The sequence below is a fragment of the Mustela putorius genome, unplaced genomic scaffold (genome assembly GCF_011764305.1).
Source record: "Mustela putorius furo isolate JIRA1106 unplaced genomic scaffold, ASM1176430v1.1 tig00000224_pilon_pilon_pilon, whole genome shotgun sequence".
Lineage (NCBI taxonomy): Eukaryota > Metazoa > Chordata > Mammalia > Carnivora > Mustelidae > Mustela > Mustela putorius.
This window is the reverse complement of record NW_025421321.1, coordinates 16468911-16486161: the sequence shown is the minus strand read 5'-3', so window position 1 is coordinate 16486161 and position 17251 is coordinate 16468911. Positions and strand designations below refer to the sequence as shown.

The following is a 17251-nucleotide window of genomic DNA, read 5'->3' as shown; positions in this document are numbered from 1 at the left end:
ACAAACGAGTGGAAAAAAATGGGGGGAAGAAAAGACTCTTAACCATAGAGAACAAACTGGTGATTATCAGAGGGTAGGTGGGTAGGGGGATGAGTGAAATAGGTGATGGGGATTAAGGAGTGAACTTGTCATGATGAACACCAGGTGATGTAAGGAATTGTCAAATCACTATATTATACACCTAACACTAATACAACTCTGTACTGGAATTAAAATAAAAACTCAATAAATAAATTTAGAAAGAGAGAAAAAACTAGTGATTTGCAAAGAGGATTTAAAATAATGATCCATGGCACCTGGGTGGCTCAGGTGGTTGAGCGACTGCCTTTGGCTCAGATCATGATCCTAGAGTCCCAGGATCGAGTCCCACATCAGGCTCCCTGCCCAGCAGGGAGTCTGCTTCTCCCTCTCACCCTCCTCCCTCTCATGCTCTCTCTCTCTCAAATAAACAAATATAATCTTTAAAAATAAATAAATAAATAATGAAGAAACTTGCCTCAAACATTAAGACATATATAAGCTAAAAGCATAAGAATGAAAAAGATGTCATTTAAGTATGAAACAAAATGAAAGCAGATTGACTATATTAATATCAGAAAAGTAAAGTAAAAAGCAAAGAATATTACTAGGGACAGAGCAGAACATTATATAAATTCAAGTGTCAACCCACCAGGAAGACACAGCAATCCTAAAGGTGTATCATCAAACAAAAGACTGCAAATATCTTAAGCAAAAACTGATGGGACTGAAAGGAAAAAAGACAAGCTCACAATTATAATTGGAGATTTCAATACGGCTCTCTCAACAGCTGACAGAATGGCTAGACAAAAAATCAGCAAGGATACTCAACACAATCAACAAACAAGATTTAATTGACACTTATAGGAAAATATACACAACAACAGAAGAATATGCATTCTTTTACAAGCACAGAATATATACCAAGACCAATCATATCCATGGCTATTAAAAAAAATTTTTTTTTAAACTAAAACCAAACAGAGTATGTTCTCTCCACAACAGAAACAAACTACAAATCAGTAACAAAAAGATAACAAGAAAATGTCTAAATTCTTGGAAACTAAATAACATGCTTCTGAAAAAATCCATGGGTCAAAGAGGAAGTACCACAGAAATTTTAAAAAATACTTTAAACTGAAAGAAAAAGATAATACAGCCTATTAAAAATGTGAAGAACACTGCCAGGAGGGAAATTTCTAGCACTAAATGCTTATATAAGAAGAAATGAAAAGTCTCAAATCAATAATCTAAGTTCCCATATAAAAAAAGTAAAAAAATAGAAAAAACAAATCCAAAGCAGAAGGAAATATATGATAAACACCAAAGCAGAAATCAGGAAAGTTAAACACAGAAAAGCAATAAAGAAAATCAATTAAATAAAAAGTTGGTATGTTAATAAGATTAATAAAATTGACAAAAGAAAAGGAGAGAAGACATGAGTTATTGGTATCAGGAATGAAACAGGAAAAAAAAAAAAAAAGACCTCTCAGACATCAGAAGAATAATGGAATACTATAATGAACTCCACACACATATAGTAGACAACTTAGATGAAATGAACAAATCCCACAAAAAAACACAAACTACCACAACTTTCTTAATATGAAATGCAGCATACCTAATAAGGAAATGAATTTATAATTAAAAACTTCTCAAACAGAAATCCCCAGGCATAGAGAAGTTCTCTGGAGAACTCTACTGAACATATAAGAAATAATTAAAATTCTACATAGCATTTTCCAGAAAACAGAAGACAAGGGAACATTTCCCAACTTGTTCTATGAAGCCAATATTACCCTGATACCAAAACCAGACTAAGGCAGTACTAAAATAAGAGAAAACTAATATCCTTCATGATTACATATGTAAAAATGATTAGCTATATTGGCTCAATATCCAAAAACCAATCAGTATAATCAATCAAATTAAAAGGCTAGGGAAGAAAAAAAATCACATGATACTTTCAATTGACACAGAAAGATTCAATACCAATTCATGGTAAAAATTCTCAGTACATTAGGAATATGAGAGACCTTCCTCAACTTGATTTTTTTAATTCTATAAAAAACTTACAGCTAATATTATACTTAGTGGTAAGAGACTGAAACTTTCCCCAAAGATCTGATATGGGGTAAAGATGTCTACTCTCACTACAGTTGTTCAACATAGTACTGAAAGTTCTAGCTAGCACATGTAATTGAAAATTACAATAGCTGATAAATCAGAGATGTAAATAGATGGAAAATATTTAATATTTATGGATGGAAGGCTCAACATAGTAAATATGTCAATTCTACTTAAATTGATATACAGGTTTAATGCAATTTCAATCAAAATCCCAGCAATATTTTTGTAGACACAGTCATGTTTATTCTAAAATTTATATGAAAAGGTGAAGAAACTATACCTAAAACAATTTTTTTTAAATATGTATTTTATTTATTTATTATTTATTTGACAGAGAGAGATCACAAGTAGGCAGAGGCAGGCAGAGAGAGAGAGGGGGAGGAAGCAGGCTCCCTGTGGAGCAGAGACCTCCCAATGCGGACTTGATCCCAAGGCCCTGAGATCATGACCTGAGCCGAAGGCAGAGGCCTAACCCACTGAGCCACTCAGGAGCCCCATACCTAAAACAATTTTGAAAAAGACTGAAGTAGAGTAATCAGTCTGCCTATTTCAAGACATTACACAGTTACAGTAATCTAGACTATATGGTATTAGTAGAAATAGACACACAGAAAAATAAAACAAAATAGAGAACCCAGAAATAGCCCCATACAACTACAACCACCTAATTTTTAACAAAGATGCAAAAGCAATTCAAAACAACAAGGACAGTCTTTGATTTTATTATTTCATTTTTTAATTTTCATACAGCTGACATACGTTACATTTGTTTCAGGTACACAACATAGTGACTCAACTTCATGAAACAATATATGCTCCTTGTAAGTGTAGCTATGTCACTATACAACGCTACTTCAATATCATTGGCTATATTCCCTTTGCTATGCTTTTTATTCCTCTGACTTGATCATTCCATAACTGGAATCCTATGTCCTCCACTCCACCCCAACTCTGGGAACCAACATAGGTCCCCTGCATAGGTCTGACTCTGCTTTTCATTTGCTTTCTCATTTGTTTTTTAGTTTCCACATGAATAAAATCGCATAGTATTTATCCTTCTCAGTCTGATTTATCTTACTTATCATAATACCCTCTAAGTCTATCCTTATTGTTGCAAATGGTAAGATCTCATCCTTTTTATGGAGCCATAATAGTCCATTGTTATGTATATACCACATCTTCCTTATCCATTAGTCTAACTATGGATATTTAGTTTGCTTCTATATCTTGGCTATTATAAATAATGTTGTAATAAACTTAGGCATGAAAATCTTTTCAAATTGGTGTTTTCCTTTTCTTTGAGTAAATACCCCATAGTGGAATTACTGGATCATATGGTATTTCTATTTTAATTTTTTGAGGAACCTCTACACTGTTTTCCACAGTGGCTGCACCAGTTTACATTCCCACCACCAGTGTACAAGGATTCCTTTTTCTGTACATCTTCACCAATACTTGCTATTTCTTGTGTTTTTTATTTTTAGCCATCCTGACAAGTATGAGGTGATTGTAAGGGCCTGGTTGGCCAGAGGGAGTCATTTTGTGTTTCTGTAGTGAACTTAGATTGACCCCGCCCCCCCCCCCCCAGAGGAACTTACTTGCAAAGCCTAGATACAAGGGCAGGTCAGGCCAGATGAAGACATCTAATCAGTGGGGCACGCATATATCTACTAGGGTAAACTGAAATTCAATTGGCCACCTGTGTGTTACCTAGCAGTTTTTTCCTGTGTGTGGCAGACCTAGTATGACTGTGCAGTTTTCTCTGTGTATTGCAATCTCATTGGCCACCTGTGTATAGCCCGGCTAAACTACCTCTATAAAAGTCTGTGAGGCTGGGAGGGGTCGCCTCTATGCAAGAGACGGCCCTGACAGGTCAGTTTGATTCTCGATGCTTGCGTCAAAATAAAGCTTTGCTTGACCTTTGCTTTGTATCAGTCTCGCTCCTTTGATTACGGACCTTAACAGTGATACCTCATTTAGTTTTGATTTGCATTTCCCTGATGATAAGTGATGTTAAGCAACTTTTCCTGGGTCTGTTAGCTATCTGGATGTCTTCTTTGGAAAAATGTCTATTCAAGTCCCCTTCCCATTTTTAAACTAGGTTGTTTGGGGTTTTTTTGTGTTGAATTGCATAAGCTCTTTATATACTTCAGATATTATGCCCTTATCAGGTATATTATTTGCAAATACCTTCTCACATTAACTGAATGTCTTTTTGTTGATGGTTTCCTTCACTGTGCAAAAACCTTTTGATTTTGATTTTAAATAAAGGTCCTGGAGCAACTGGATATCCACAGTCCAAAAATGAAACTAATACAGAAATAACTCAAACTGATCATGGGCTAAATATGTAAAACTATAAAACTTTCAGTAAAAATATAGACGAAAGTCTTTGAGAATTAGTAAGCTCTATATTAAGAAAAATATTGATAAATCAATAAAGTCACCAAAATTTAAAACTTTTGCTCTGAGAAACTCTCTTTAGAGAATGAAAAGATAAGCTACAGACTAGAAAAATATACCTGCAAGCCACATGTGTGACAAAGGACTCATATCTAGAATATATAATGAGCTCTCAAAACTGAACACTGAAAAAAATTAATTAGAAAATGATCAGAATTCAAAGAAATGAAACAAATAATTCTAAAATTTATATGGAACCAGAAAAGACCTCGAATAGCCAAAGGGGTATTGAAAAAGAAAGCCAACGTTGGTGGCATCACAATTCCGGACTTCAAGCTCTATTACAAAGCTATCATCATCAAGACAGTATGGTACTGGCACAAAAACAGACTCATAGATCAATGGAACAGAATAGACAGCCCAGAAATAGACCCTCAACTCTATGGTCAACTAATCTTCGACAAAGCAGGAAAGAATGTCCAATGGAAAAAAGACAGCCTCTTCAATAAATGGTGTTGGGAAAATTGGACAGCCAAATGCCGAAAAATGAAATTGGACCATTTCCTTACACCACACACAAAAATAGACTCAAAATGGATGAAGGACCTCAATGTGCGAAAGGAATCCATCAAAATCCTTGAGGAAAACATGGGCAGCAACCTCTTCGACCTCAGCAGCAGCAACATCTTCCTAGGAACATCGCCAAAGGCAAGGGAAGAAAGGGCAAAAATGAACTATTGGGATTTCATCAAGATCAAAAGCTTTTGCACAGCAAAGGAAACAGTTAACAAAATCAAAAGACAACTGACAGAATAGAAGAAGATATTTGCAAACGACATATCAGATAAAGGACTAGTGTCCAAAATCTATAAAGAACTTAGCAAACTCAACACCCAAAGAACAAATAATCCAATCAAGAAATGGGCAGAGGACATGAACAGACATTTCTGCAAAGAAGACATCCAGATGGCCAACAGACACATGAAAAAGTGCTCCATATCACTCGGCATCAGGGAAATACAAATCAAAACCACAATGAGATATCACCTCACACCAGTCAGAATGGCTAAAATCAACAAGTCAGGAAATGACAGATGCTGGCGAGGATGCGGAGAAAGGGGAACCCTCCTACACTGTTGGTGGGAATGCAAGCTGGTGCAGCCACTCTGGAAAACACTGTGGAGGTTCCTCAAAATGTTGAAAATAGAACTGCCCTATGACCCAGCAATTGCACTACTGGGTATTTACCCTAAAGATACAAACGTAGTGATCCAAAGGGGCACGTGTACCCGAATGTTTAAAGCAGCAATGTCCACAATAGCCAAACTATGGAAAGAACCTAGATGTCCATCAACAGATGAATGGATCAAGAAGATGTGGTATATATACACAATGGAATACTATGCAGCCATCAAAAGAAATGAAATCTTGCCATTTGTGACAACGTGAATGGAACTAGAGCATATCATGCTTAGCGAAATAAGTCAAGCAGAGAAAGACAACTATCATATGATCTCCCTGATATGAGGAAGTGGTGATGCAACATGGGGGCTTAAGTGGGTAGGAGAAGAATCAATGAAACAAGATGGGATTGGGGGGGAGACAAACCATAAGTGACTCTTAATCTCACAAAACAAACTGAGGGTTGCTGGGGGGGTGGTTAGGAGAAGGGGGGTGGGGTTATGGACATTGGGGAGGGTATGTGCTTTGGTGAGTGCTGGGAAGTGTGTAAACCTGGTGATTCACAGACCTGTACCCCTGGGGATAAAAATATATGTTTATAAAAAATAAAAAATTATTAAAAAAAGAAAATTGTCATTGTGTAATTTTACCGGGGAATGTAAATAGTATTGAATAAAGTATTGTCAGTTGTAGGAAAAAAAAAGAAACGAAAATGATCAGAAGACATGAAGAAATATTCATTTTGCCAAAGATAATATAGAGCAAATAAGCACATGAAAAGATGCTCAACAAAACTAAACATTAGGGAAACACAGACAAAACCACAACAAACTATCACTACACAACTATTAAAACAGCTAAAACTTATAAATGGCGACAGTATTAAACACTGGTGATGATATGGAGAAACTGTTTCTCTCCTATTATTACTGAAATGAATAATAGAGCTACCCTGGAAAAGTTTAGCAGTTTCTTAATAAGACAAAATAAAACTTAACAAAACAAAAAATAAACACACAACTTACCATGTAGCAATTATATTCCTGGGCATTTATCCCAGAGAAATGAAAACTTATCATTACACAAAAACCTGTAAACTGCTCATAGCAGATTTATTTGTAATGGCCCCAAACTGGAAACTACCCTTTAATGGTAACTGGCTAAACAAACAGTGGTACATCCATATTCTGGAATACTACAGCAATATAAAGAAAGAAACCATTGCTACAAGCAACAACTTGGATGAACCTCAAAGAAATAATGTCAAATGTAAAAAATGCCAATCTCAAAAGGTCACATACTACATGATTCCATTTATATAAACATTCTCTACATAAGAAAATCAGAGATAGAAAACAGACTTGTGATTGCTAGAAATTAAGGATATTGGTGGGTAGGGTGTCTGTACAACTAGAATGGGGTAGCATAATGGAGATCTTTGTGATGATAAATAGTTATACATCTTGACGGTGGTGATGATTACACAAATCTACACAAGTGGCAAAATTACACAGAATTATTCACATACAGTGAATCAATGTCAAATTCCTGAATTTGATATTATACTATAACTTTATAAGATGTAACCATTAGGAGAAACTCACTGAAGGGTACTTGGGATCTGTCTACATTATCTTTGTAACTTCCTGTAAAGCTATCACTAGTTCAGGATAAAAAGTATCAACCAGTGGGTCACCTGGGTGGCTCAGCTAGGTGTCTGACTCTTGATTTTGGCTCAGGTCATGCATCTCAAGGTTGTGGGATCAAGCTGGCATGGGGATCTGCACTGGGTGGAGCCTGCTAGGAATTTTCTTCTCTTTCCCTTTGCCCCACCCCCTGGCACTGCATGCATATGCGCATGAGCATGTACATGCACAGGCACAGGCTCACTGGTGCTCTCTCTCTCCAAAAAAAAAAGAAAAGAAAAGAAAAAGAAATAAGTATCAGCCAATCATCCAAAAAAATAAGAAGAGTGAAATAAAAACAAAGCAAAATCAGATAAACAAAAACTAAGAAAATCCGTCATTCATAGGACCTGCACTACAAGAAATGCTTAAAAGAAATTCTTTAGAAACAAATAGCAGATGGAACTGCAAGTCTTACAGGAAGGAAGAATATCATCAATAGTAAATATGTGGATTGTAAAATGCTGTTTTTTCCCACTCAGTTTCTTTATAAGACAAATGACTTTTTAAAGCAGTAACTATAACATTGATTTGTGAGATTTATGATGTATATAAAAATAAAATATATTAAAACAATAATACCAGGGACAGGAGTAGGGCTAAGTGGAGTTATACTGCTGCAAGTTTCTTACATCTTACATGATGTAGTACAAAGTTAACTTTTAGCAGACTGGTTACAACGATTCAATCATGAGAGCAACCACTGAAAACATAATGCAAAAAGGCATACCTATAAAGTCTACTGAAATTTAAACGAGATGAAATGAAATGTTTAAAAATATATAATTTACCCAAAAGAAGGCAGGAAATGAGAAACAGAGGAAAGAAAAAGACAAATAGTAAAATGGCATACCTAAATCTAGCTCCATCAATTATTACATTAAATGTACAGAACCAAACACTACAATTAAAAGACAGATTATGATGGGGCACCTGGGTGGCTCAGTGGGTTAAAGCCTCTGCCTTCGGCTCAGTTCACGGTCCCAGGGTCCTGGGATGGAGCCCCGCATTGGGCTCTCTGCTCCGCAGGGAGCTTGCTTCCTCCCCTCTCTCTCTGCCTACCTGTGATCTCTCTCTGTCAAATAAATAAATAAAATCTTTAAAAAAAAAAAAAAAGACAGATTATGAGAATGGATTAAAGAGGAACTTCTTAAAGAGATACTACAGATAGTTTGAAAGTAAAAGACTAAAAACATATACGCTACATGCAAATACAGCAAAAGAAAGCTAAAGGAGTTGTATCAATATCAAAGTAAATGTCAAATAACTACTATATGAGACAGAGATGCACAATGAAAAATTATTAAAATTTGTCAATTCATCAGAAAGATATGACAATCCCAAATGTGTATGTATTTAAAGTTTCAAACTGCATGAATAAAGCTGATAGAACTAAAGGGAGAAATGGACAAAGCCACTAGGCAAAAAAAATCTCTAAAGACACTGCACATCTATAATAGAATAAAACCAACCATCTTGACTAATGAACATTTATAAATACTATATAACAACTGCAGATTACACATTCTTTTCAAGTGTGCATGAAATGTGCACCAAGATACATGCTGGGACATAACACAAATCTCAGCACATTTCAAAAGATGAAAGTGTTACAGGCTATGTTTTCTGACATAAACAGTAGTAAATTAGGTAACAAGGATTCTTTTAAAATCCTAAAATATTTACAAATTAAACATTTCAAAAATGAATCAAGGGAAAAAGTCACAAGAGAAAAAAAGTATTCTCAATTCAATAACAATGAAAGTACTACCTATCAAGATTTGGATTCAGCTAAACTAATGCTTAGAGGAATTTTAGATGTCTACATGAGAAGAGAAGAAAGGCTTAAAAATCAGTTATCTAAGTTTCCACCTTAAGCTAGAAAAAGAAATGCAAATTAAACTCAAAGGAAGTTGAAGAAAATAAATAATAAAGTTCAAAGCAGATAGCAATGAAATAGAAAATGAAGAACGGGGCAAAACAAAAAAACCAACAAACCCAAAATCTGATTCTTTGAAGAGTTATGATATACCCTGAACAAGACTTATCAAGAAAGACGTGAGGAAAAAACACAAATTATATCTGAAATGAAAGAAGGAACACCTTTAGATTCTACAGGCATTAAAAAAATGTTAAGGGAGTATTACGAAACATGTTTTGTCAATATGTTAGAAAACACTGATAAAATGACAAATTCCTTGAAAAACACAACTTTTCAAAATCGGCATGATGAAACAGAAGGTCTCTATGCTGATTACAGAACAGAATTTCTCATCAAACTTTTCCTACAAACAAAACTCCAGGCTCAGGTAAGTTTCACTGGTATATTCCATCAAACATTTAAAGAAGAAATAGTACCACCCACATAAAAGCACCATCAGAACATCCAGGAGTTAAAAATAGAGCTACCTTATGACCCAGCAATTGCACTACTGGGTATTTAGCCCAAAGATACAGATGTAGTGAAAAGAAGGGGCACATGCACCCCAATGTTCATTGCAGCAATGCCCTCAATAGCCAAACTGTGGAAGGAGCCAAGATGCCCTTCGACAGACGATGTGTGGTCCATATAAACAATGGAATACTACTCAGGCATCAGAAAGCATGAATATCTACCATTTGCATTGACATGGATGGAACTGGAAGGGATTATGCTAAGTGAAATAAGTCAAGCAGAGAAAGACAATTATCATATGGTTTCACTCATATGTGGAACATAAGGAAAAGCACAGAGGACAATCAGGGAAGGAAGGAAAAACTGAAGGAGGGGAAATCAGAGGGGGAGACAAACCATGAGAGACTATGGACTCTGGGAAACTGAGGGTTTTAGAGGGGAGAGGGGTAGGGAGATGGGGTAAGCTGGTGATGGGTATTAGGAGGGCACGTGTTGTAATGAGTATTGGGTGTTATACATAAATAAGGAACCACTGAACACTACATTAAAAAAGAAGAACATCATACAGGAGAAGGGGATACTTTCAAATCATTTTACGAGGCCAGCATAATCCTGATGCCAAAGCCTAGCAAGGGCATTAAAAGAAAAGAAAATCATAGAGCAGTAACTTCCATGACCTTAGATTGAAAAATCTTTGACAAAATATAAAGAAAGAACTGCTATTTTTGCTAATATTAGTGACTGAATTATAGTTACTTGAAACAAGATTAAACTGCTTTGTTTCCAGGGCACCTGGGCTAAGTGGGTTAAGCCTCTGCTTTCAGCTCAGGTCACGATCTCAGGGTCCTGGGATCAAGCATCGCATTGGGCTCTCTGCTCAGCAGAGAGTCAGCTTCCCTCTCTCTCTCTGCCTGCCTCTCTGTCTACTTGTGATTTCTGTCAGTCAAATAGATAAATAAAATCTTAAAAAAAAAAAAAAAAACTGCTTTGTTTCCTTACAAAGGAATCCCACAGACCTTGCATTTAGAAGATAGAGGGCTGTATCACCCCTTGTGGAAGGATAAATGGGAGCACACAGCCTGAGCCCTGAAAAGCAAGGCCTTGCATTAAAATGGGCCCCCAGGGACGCCTGGGTGGCTCAGTTGGTTGAGCAGCTGCCTTCGGCTCAGGTCATGATCCCAGCGTCCTGGAATCAAGTCCCGCATCGGGCTCCTTGCTCGGCGGGGAGCCTGCTTCTCCCTCTGCCTCTGCCTGCCATTCTGTCCGCCTGTGCTCGCTCTCTCTCCCTCTCTCTCTGACAAATAAATAAATAAAATCTTTAAAAAAAAAAAAAAGGGGGCCCCCATCCCCTAGGCCTTCCTTATCACCAGTCTGGAACAAAGCTGCCAAGGGAACTGGTGAAAATCTCAGAAACACAGTATTATTGGCCACTCAATAAATATGTGTTTAATTCATTAATTAATTGGCTAATACAGAATTAGTAAAATCCAAGTAATGGCAACTGCCCTGATTGAAGGAGTGCTCCTCAAGTGGGGTATTACTGCCATGCTGGACAGGGCACTCTGGGAAGGCTCATACTTCCTAAGACATTCTGTATCCCTGGTCCCCAGGCCCTATATTTCAGGAGCAACTCAACTCAGTATGTCATCAGAAAATAAATATACACAAAAACAAAACACACCCTCACCCATTTCCATACTCCCTGTTGTACGGCGGCGCTACTGGGAGTTCAGGACCGAATATTGAAGCAATGTGTTCAGAAAAACTAGCCTGTCACATAAGACAGCCCACAACAGTAAAATCGCTCACTCTCCCTGAAACCACACATAGCTACTGTCTTAATCAACAACCTCCTAAAGGGGTTCGCATATCCCAAGAGATAAAGAAGATATCTGCTGAAATACATACAACTTCTATTTCTTTTTTATTTCATCTTTAAAAAGGACTAAGAATGAAATTAAGCAATATTTAGGCAATGAAAATAAGCAATGTTTAGTAAGTGGACTGACAATCATATACCTATGTAACAAACACATATTGGGGGTCCATGCACATTTTTTATGGATAAGGATGTGAGATCAAAACAAGATCAGAGGCCTGTGGTTTGGGGGGGGGCTTCAGAACTGATGCAGCCCCCTCAAAAGCTAAAGCATGGCACGCTGATTGGGATTCCCAACCAGCGTTGCTTTATGAGTACTTTACCTTCACAATGTGGGAATCCAATCTGTGACAGAATCTGTTTCAAGGTCAATTTGTTGCTCTTAAGCCCATGCAGTTGAAGCCATTCCTCAGATGAGATGAGACTCTGCCCAGCCAAGTCTGTTTTCGTGTTGCTTTGTCTCTCTTGCCCCTGCAGCTGCTGCTCAGAGATGGTGGAAGATGAGGCTGAGAGCTCCATCTCTGAATTAGGATCTAAGTCACAGAGACCTCCCATAAGAGCAATTGTCAAAATCAGACTTGCTGAAGACTTGGAAACAATCTGACATCAACAAAGGATAGGTTTAATATTAATTACAGCACAATCATTAAGTGGAATTCAATCTACCAGTTAAAAATGTTTAATATAGATGCTTATTTGCTGACAAAGAAGATACCCACATATATTGCTAAAATATATCTGCAAAGTTCAATATCTATCCATACATCCCCATGTATGCACAAAGGAAAACATCTAGAAAGGTAACTGACAACAGTTTATAGTAGTTTTATCTGTGTGGTGGGAATATATGTGGTTTTTGCTTTTTCTATATTGTTTAAATGTTTACATTATTTAAACATTTCTGAAAGAGGATTGACTTTTATAATCAGAAAAATGCAAAGCTCTTCCATTTTAGAAAATAAACATTCTCTCCTGAAGCTTCATTATAAATCAATTATTCCAATTATAATTGCACCAGACCTTTTGCGTCCAAAGAGAATACCGAGGGTAAAACCCTGACAGGAAATACAGTGTTTCTACAGATGGAATGTCTAACGGGGAGCTAGGAACAGGGGAGGAACCGGACTGTGGCTCACCCCAGCTAGAATACCTGGATTCACTTTCCAAATGTTTTAAAGTTGGACTTAAACATTCTGAGTCATGTAACCAGCTGTTCTGGGACCAACTGGACTCAAGGCAATATGCTACATATTAAACTTATCTAGACCTGCCTAAATATAGCTCATGTACACAAGAGGGAAGGAGTGGCCCAGACTCTAATGCAATCTTAACCCACTCACCACACCTTCAGGCAGGGAGAGGTCTGCTTACCTCTGTATCCAGAGTGTGAAACACATGTGTTTGTTTCCTGGGCTGTAAAAATTTTCAACAACAGAAATACTCCCTTTTCCCATTTCTAAAACTCCAACCACATTCCCTGCAAGTCTCTGTTACAATATGAAAATCAGTCAAATGGAGAAATCAGCTGGACATAAGCTAGGGAGTTTTCATGAAACGATATTAGAAGTTATTATTAAAAGCACTGAATGAGTTATGCATGGATAAGCACTTGATAGACTTGAAAGAGCTATGCCCCAATAAATGATTGAAAAGTCATTAACCTTTAGTAATTGTACCACTTTTACCTCGAGTACCTTTTTACCTCTAAGTCCCCAGTCATACGAGCTATTAAGTTTGGGCTTCTCCTCCTACGTTAGACTCACAGATTTTTTGAGATCTGGTCAATAAAGACTACCAGCTGAAGGACTTTTAAATTTGGCTAACAGTTCCCATAGAAACAAGAAAAGGAAGCTCAGAATAAATATTTTTGATTATGTCATTATTTCTAGTTCATCTTTCTTCTCCCTGATACATACTCACCCATATCTTATGTTCTTCTTACTAGAGGAAGCTACATGTCATAGGTTAAAATGGCAGCATAGCTATGTAAAATGTCTTTATAAGGCAACTAAACTGGATTTTGGAAACTAAAAGGTTTCAGGAGAGTCGTACATTTTAAGACCAAAGGGACATGTTCTTGATTCCAAACAGAAGGCAACTGAATCCTCCAGCTAAGGGGCATGCCCCAGTGCCTCCTGCACTCATGTGGTTTAAAAAAAATTTTTTTAATAAATGTTTTTTAAAAGGTCTCGCTGGCTCTACTGAATTTGAGAACGTATATGAGTCATTCTGATTCAGGTCTTGACTCTTAGGATTTGTTAGCCTGAGAAGACCCATATTATCGGAAATGAAAGCAAATGGACAATGGAAATAATCCAAGGAGACAGGGAAGGAAAGAAAGGGCATCTCCCAACAGAAGGGATCATTCTACTCAGACTGGATAAGAGATCCTGCCAGAGCAATGAACCCAAATGATCTGAGAAAGCAACCCCTCCACACACTGCCCACCCCCTTTCCAAGCTCCAAGCTGGTCTCAGGTGGTTCTCCTATGGGAACCACCATCTTAACCTTCAATGAACTGGCAGCTCTACCACCTCCATTAAGCCTTTCCAGACCGCCTCACCAAACTTCTGCAACATCTTCCCAGCAAAGCTCCCATTTTTGTTTTGACATTTCACCAATATGACTTCCGGCACTTCAGATTCATCCTCTCTAGACTAAAAGAAGGTTCAGTGACTATAGGGACAAACTGTATGAATATCCTCAGCACAGCACAATGCCTTAAAAACAGCAGGCACTTTGTAAGGGTGTTGAGCTGAATTAAACTGATCACTCAGAATTACTGAGAATACTGATTTTTCAAACAAGGCAAAGATTTTTTAGTTCAAACAAGTCTATTACCAGGTAATAGCTGTCTCTTTAATAGAGACACACTCTTTTCCACATATTACTATGTTATTATTATTACTGTGGTTTTTTGGGATTTCTTCATCTGGGGTTATCACAAATTAGGGAACAGAGGAATCCAGAAGTAAGAAACAACAAATCCGGTTGAACCCTGCCCTAAGTTTTAAAAGCTATGCGAAGAGCTTAAGTTTGAGGAAATATGAAAGGATTTCCAAAAGAGAATGAAGAAGTATAAACAGGGAGGAGGTGGGGGAGTGAAAGGCTGAGCTGAAGGGAGGAGCAGGCAGGGAAAGCTTGAGGGGAAAAAATAGAAAGGTTAAGTGGGCACAAGTCAAAGGCCCCAGCTAAAGGAACCAGAGGGGTCAAGCACAGTCATCCTGTGCTGCTAAAGTCTGCTCATAGGGATGCCCCAAGGTCGTCCTGAGGGGAGCACCGAGAGGAAGTTCTCATGGTTTAACAGAGTAGGTTCTATATGGTCAGAGATTGAGGCACAACGCACATATTCAAGTCCATTAATTCAGCTTAACCATTGGGTATACTTCTGTTTTATCATCAACATCCAAAACTGCCTATATCCTTGTCAGTCCTTGTTGAAATGAAGTCTAGATTAGGTGGGTATATCTTGTGATTTATGTGAGTTTTGAATTGCAGTTGTTCCAGGGAGAAAGGAAGCTGGGACGAAGCCCCATGGGTATTCTAGAGCAACTCTCACCCAGAAACCCTTAATGGACTCCTGCCTCCATTCTCCTGCCCCGAGGAGCAAGGCTAGCCTGTGATCATCTGCTCAAATAATGTGGGCAGAGTAAAGAAGACTGAAATGGACTGGCCCACAGTTAAGAAAATGGGGTCAAGAAAAGAAAATCTAAGAATAACGAGGCTTCTCTAGGAAGACCACTTCTGAGAAGGAAACCAAGAACTCCCTAGAAGTTAAGAGAACTCTACCAACTGGAAACCAAAACTAAGTAAGTTGCATGCCCATATAAAAAGAAAAAACGGGGCTTGTCTTAGTGACGTGATTGTGGAAAACCACGTAAATGTAAAAGAATGGAAAAAAGCCAAAGAATATTCTAGACCAGAAGGTTGCAGAAAGCTGTAATCCACGCAGATCCCGGTTTTTGGACTATTAATTTTATCATTATTTCTTAAAAATAGCTTTCTCCTGGTTCTTGCATTAACTCCAAACGCATGTGCACTTCACCTTCTTATTGCTGTTGGCCTATGGTAAGTGGGAAACCAAGAAAGCTGGTCCTCCACCAGACCGGCTGGGCTTCGCGGGGAGTGGAGTAGGGTGGGAAGAGTTTCACAACAGGAGGGGTCTTCTACCTGTGTCTCAGCCTGACCCCAGGACCAGAGTTCAGTGAACCTGGCAAACTGGCTTAGTAACTTTTGTGGAGGGCGTCCACGTAGGACTGCGTAATTCCAAGCTTTCCCTCCACAGCTTCCTGGAAACCTCGAAGGTTCTGTCGTGGAAGGGATCGCATCCCACTTACTAGGCAGTCTGTCGGATGAAAGACAAGGAGGTTCCTGTTTAGCAGCAGCCCTCTCATCCTCTGGGGACCCTGTCACCCCAAAAAGCCGGAGAGGCGCTCATCCCGCTGCTTGGTAATGCAGCGACTTCGGCAAGCGAAGGGTCGCCGCTGGGCGCGAAGAAGTTCAGACGTTCGATTTCTCTGTGACCCCAGCCCGAATGGCGCGGCGTGTTGACCACGGCGTCGCCCGGTTGCTCAGACGCGGCCAATCACGGAGCGGCTCCTTCAGCCGACCCCGCCCACAGAGCGCGCGTCCGGCGGAGGCGGGGCCGGCGGGGCCCGCGGGGCCCGGGGGCTGAAGGTGGGGGCTCTGCAGCAAGCCCAGGGGCGAGGTGGCAATGTGGGTGTCCTGGATCCCCAAGGTACTTTGGGACGCAAAGGAAGAGCCCCACGCTAGGGGACAGAGCGGATGGCATGTCCCCTCCACCTGTTGTTGCCGGGAAAATTAACAACGGCGGTGAACATTTATTAAGTTAACGAGCAGATAAACACGCAGAAGAGCCCGGGTCAGGGCTGAGAGCGCGAGCAAATCGTGGAGGAAGGCCCCCAAGGCGGGAGCGAGGCCCGTGCACCGCAGGAAGCATTACAATTAACTTCTGTACCTACTTTTCAGCGTGCGGAGCACTTAGGTCTGCGTAATCTTGTTTAATTTTCACCTGAACGCTGTGAAAAGCTGTTCTTCATTTTACGTTTGAGGGAAAGAACCTTCAGGAGGCGGGGTGGTTGGTTATGGACGGCTCAGCGGCCGATCGAGTGTGAGCGAAGCTAAGACAGGTGAGACTGAGCTGCAGTTTGGGGGGAGGGGCTGCAGTTACCAAAAATGCCCTTATTTATTAGATAGGAGTATTCCTATAGCATTATTTTCTCCATTTGGCTTTATTTTTAACCCTTATTTTTACTGTGTCCAGCATGCATGGAGCTCAAAATACAGGCTTTCTGATTTTTCAGTCACTTGGAAATAAATTTGTGCTTAACAAAAAGCATCTTTAAATCCTTAATAAAAGATCCCACAGGAAAGTATTGTTTTATTATGTTGGGATATTAAACTGTGTTTTAGATTTCAAAACTCAAAAAGTGACCAGATCATTTGTAAGTTTTTGAGTCAAAGATCTAATAAAACGTAGTTAGCGGTAAAAATGAACAATTCTGCCCCCACCCTATCCCCCCACCACCAAAAGTCTAC

At 38.8% G+C, this 17251-nt stretch overlaps 1 protein-coding gene across 3 annotated transcripts in view; it reads right to left on the bottom strand.

Annotated features, from left to right (window-relative positions):
- The window catches only part of VWA3B (von Willebrand factor A domain containing 3B), a 223701-nt gene extending 207445 nt beyond the window's left edge, over positions 1-16256 (bottom strand). For 2 of the 3 annotated variants that reach the window (XR_006606010.1, XM_045077773.1), the window contains exons 1-2: positions 16030-16251; positions 12016-12292 (exon numbers count right to left, since the gene is read on the bottom strand). Coding sequence is in view for 1 of the 3 variants with exons in the window: in XM_045077773.1 (XP_044933708.1) it covers positions 12016-12292; positions 16030-16086 (334 nt within the window). In the remaining 2 variants the exon portion in view is untranslated. Of the gene's footprint in view, positions 1-12015; positions 12293-16029 lie in introns of all 3 variants that reach the window. The other variant, XR_006606011.1, reaches the window with a different exon arrangement.
- Positions 16257-17251: the final 995 nt, after the last annotated feature.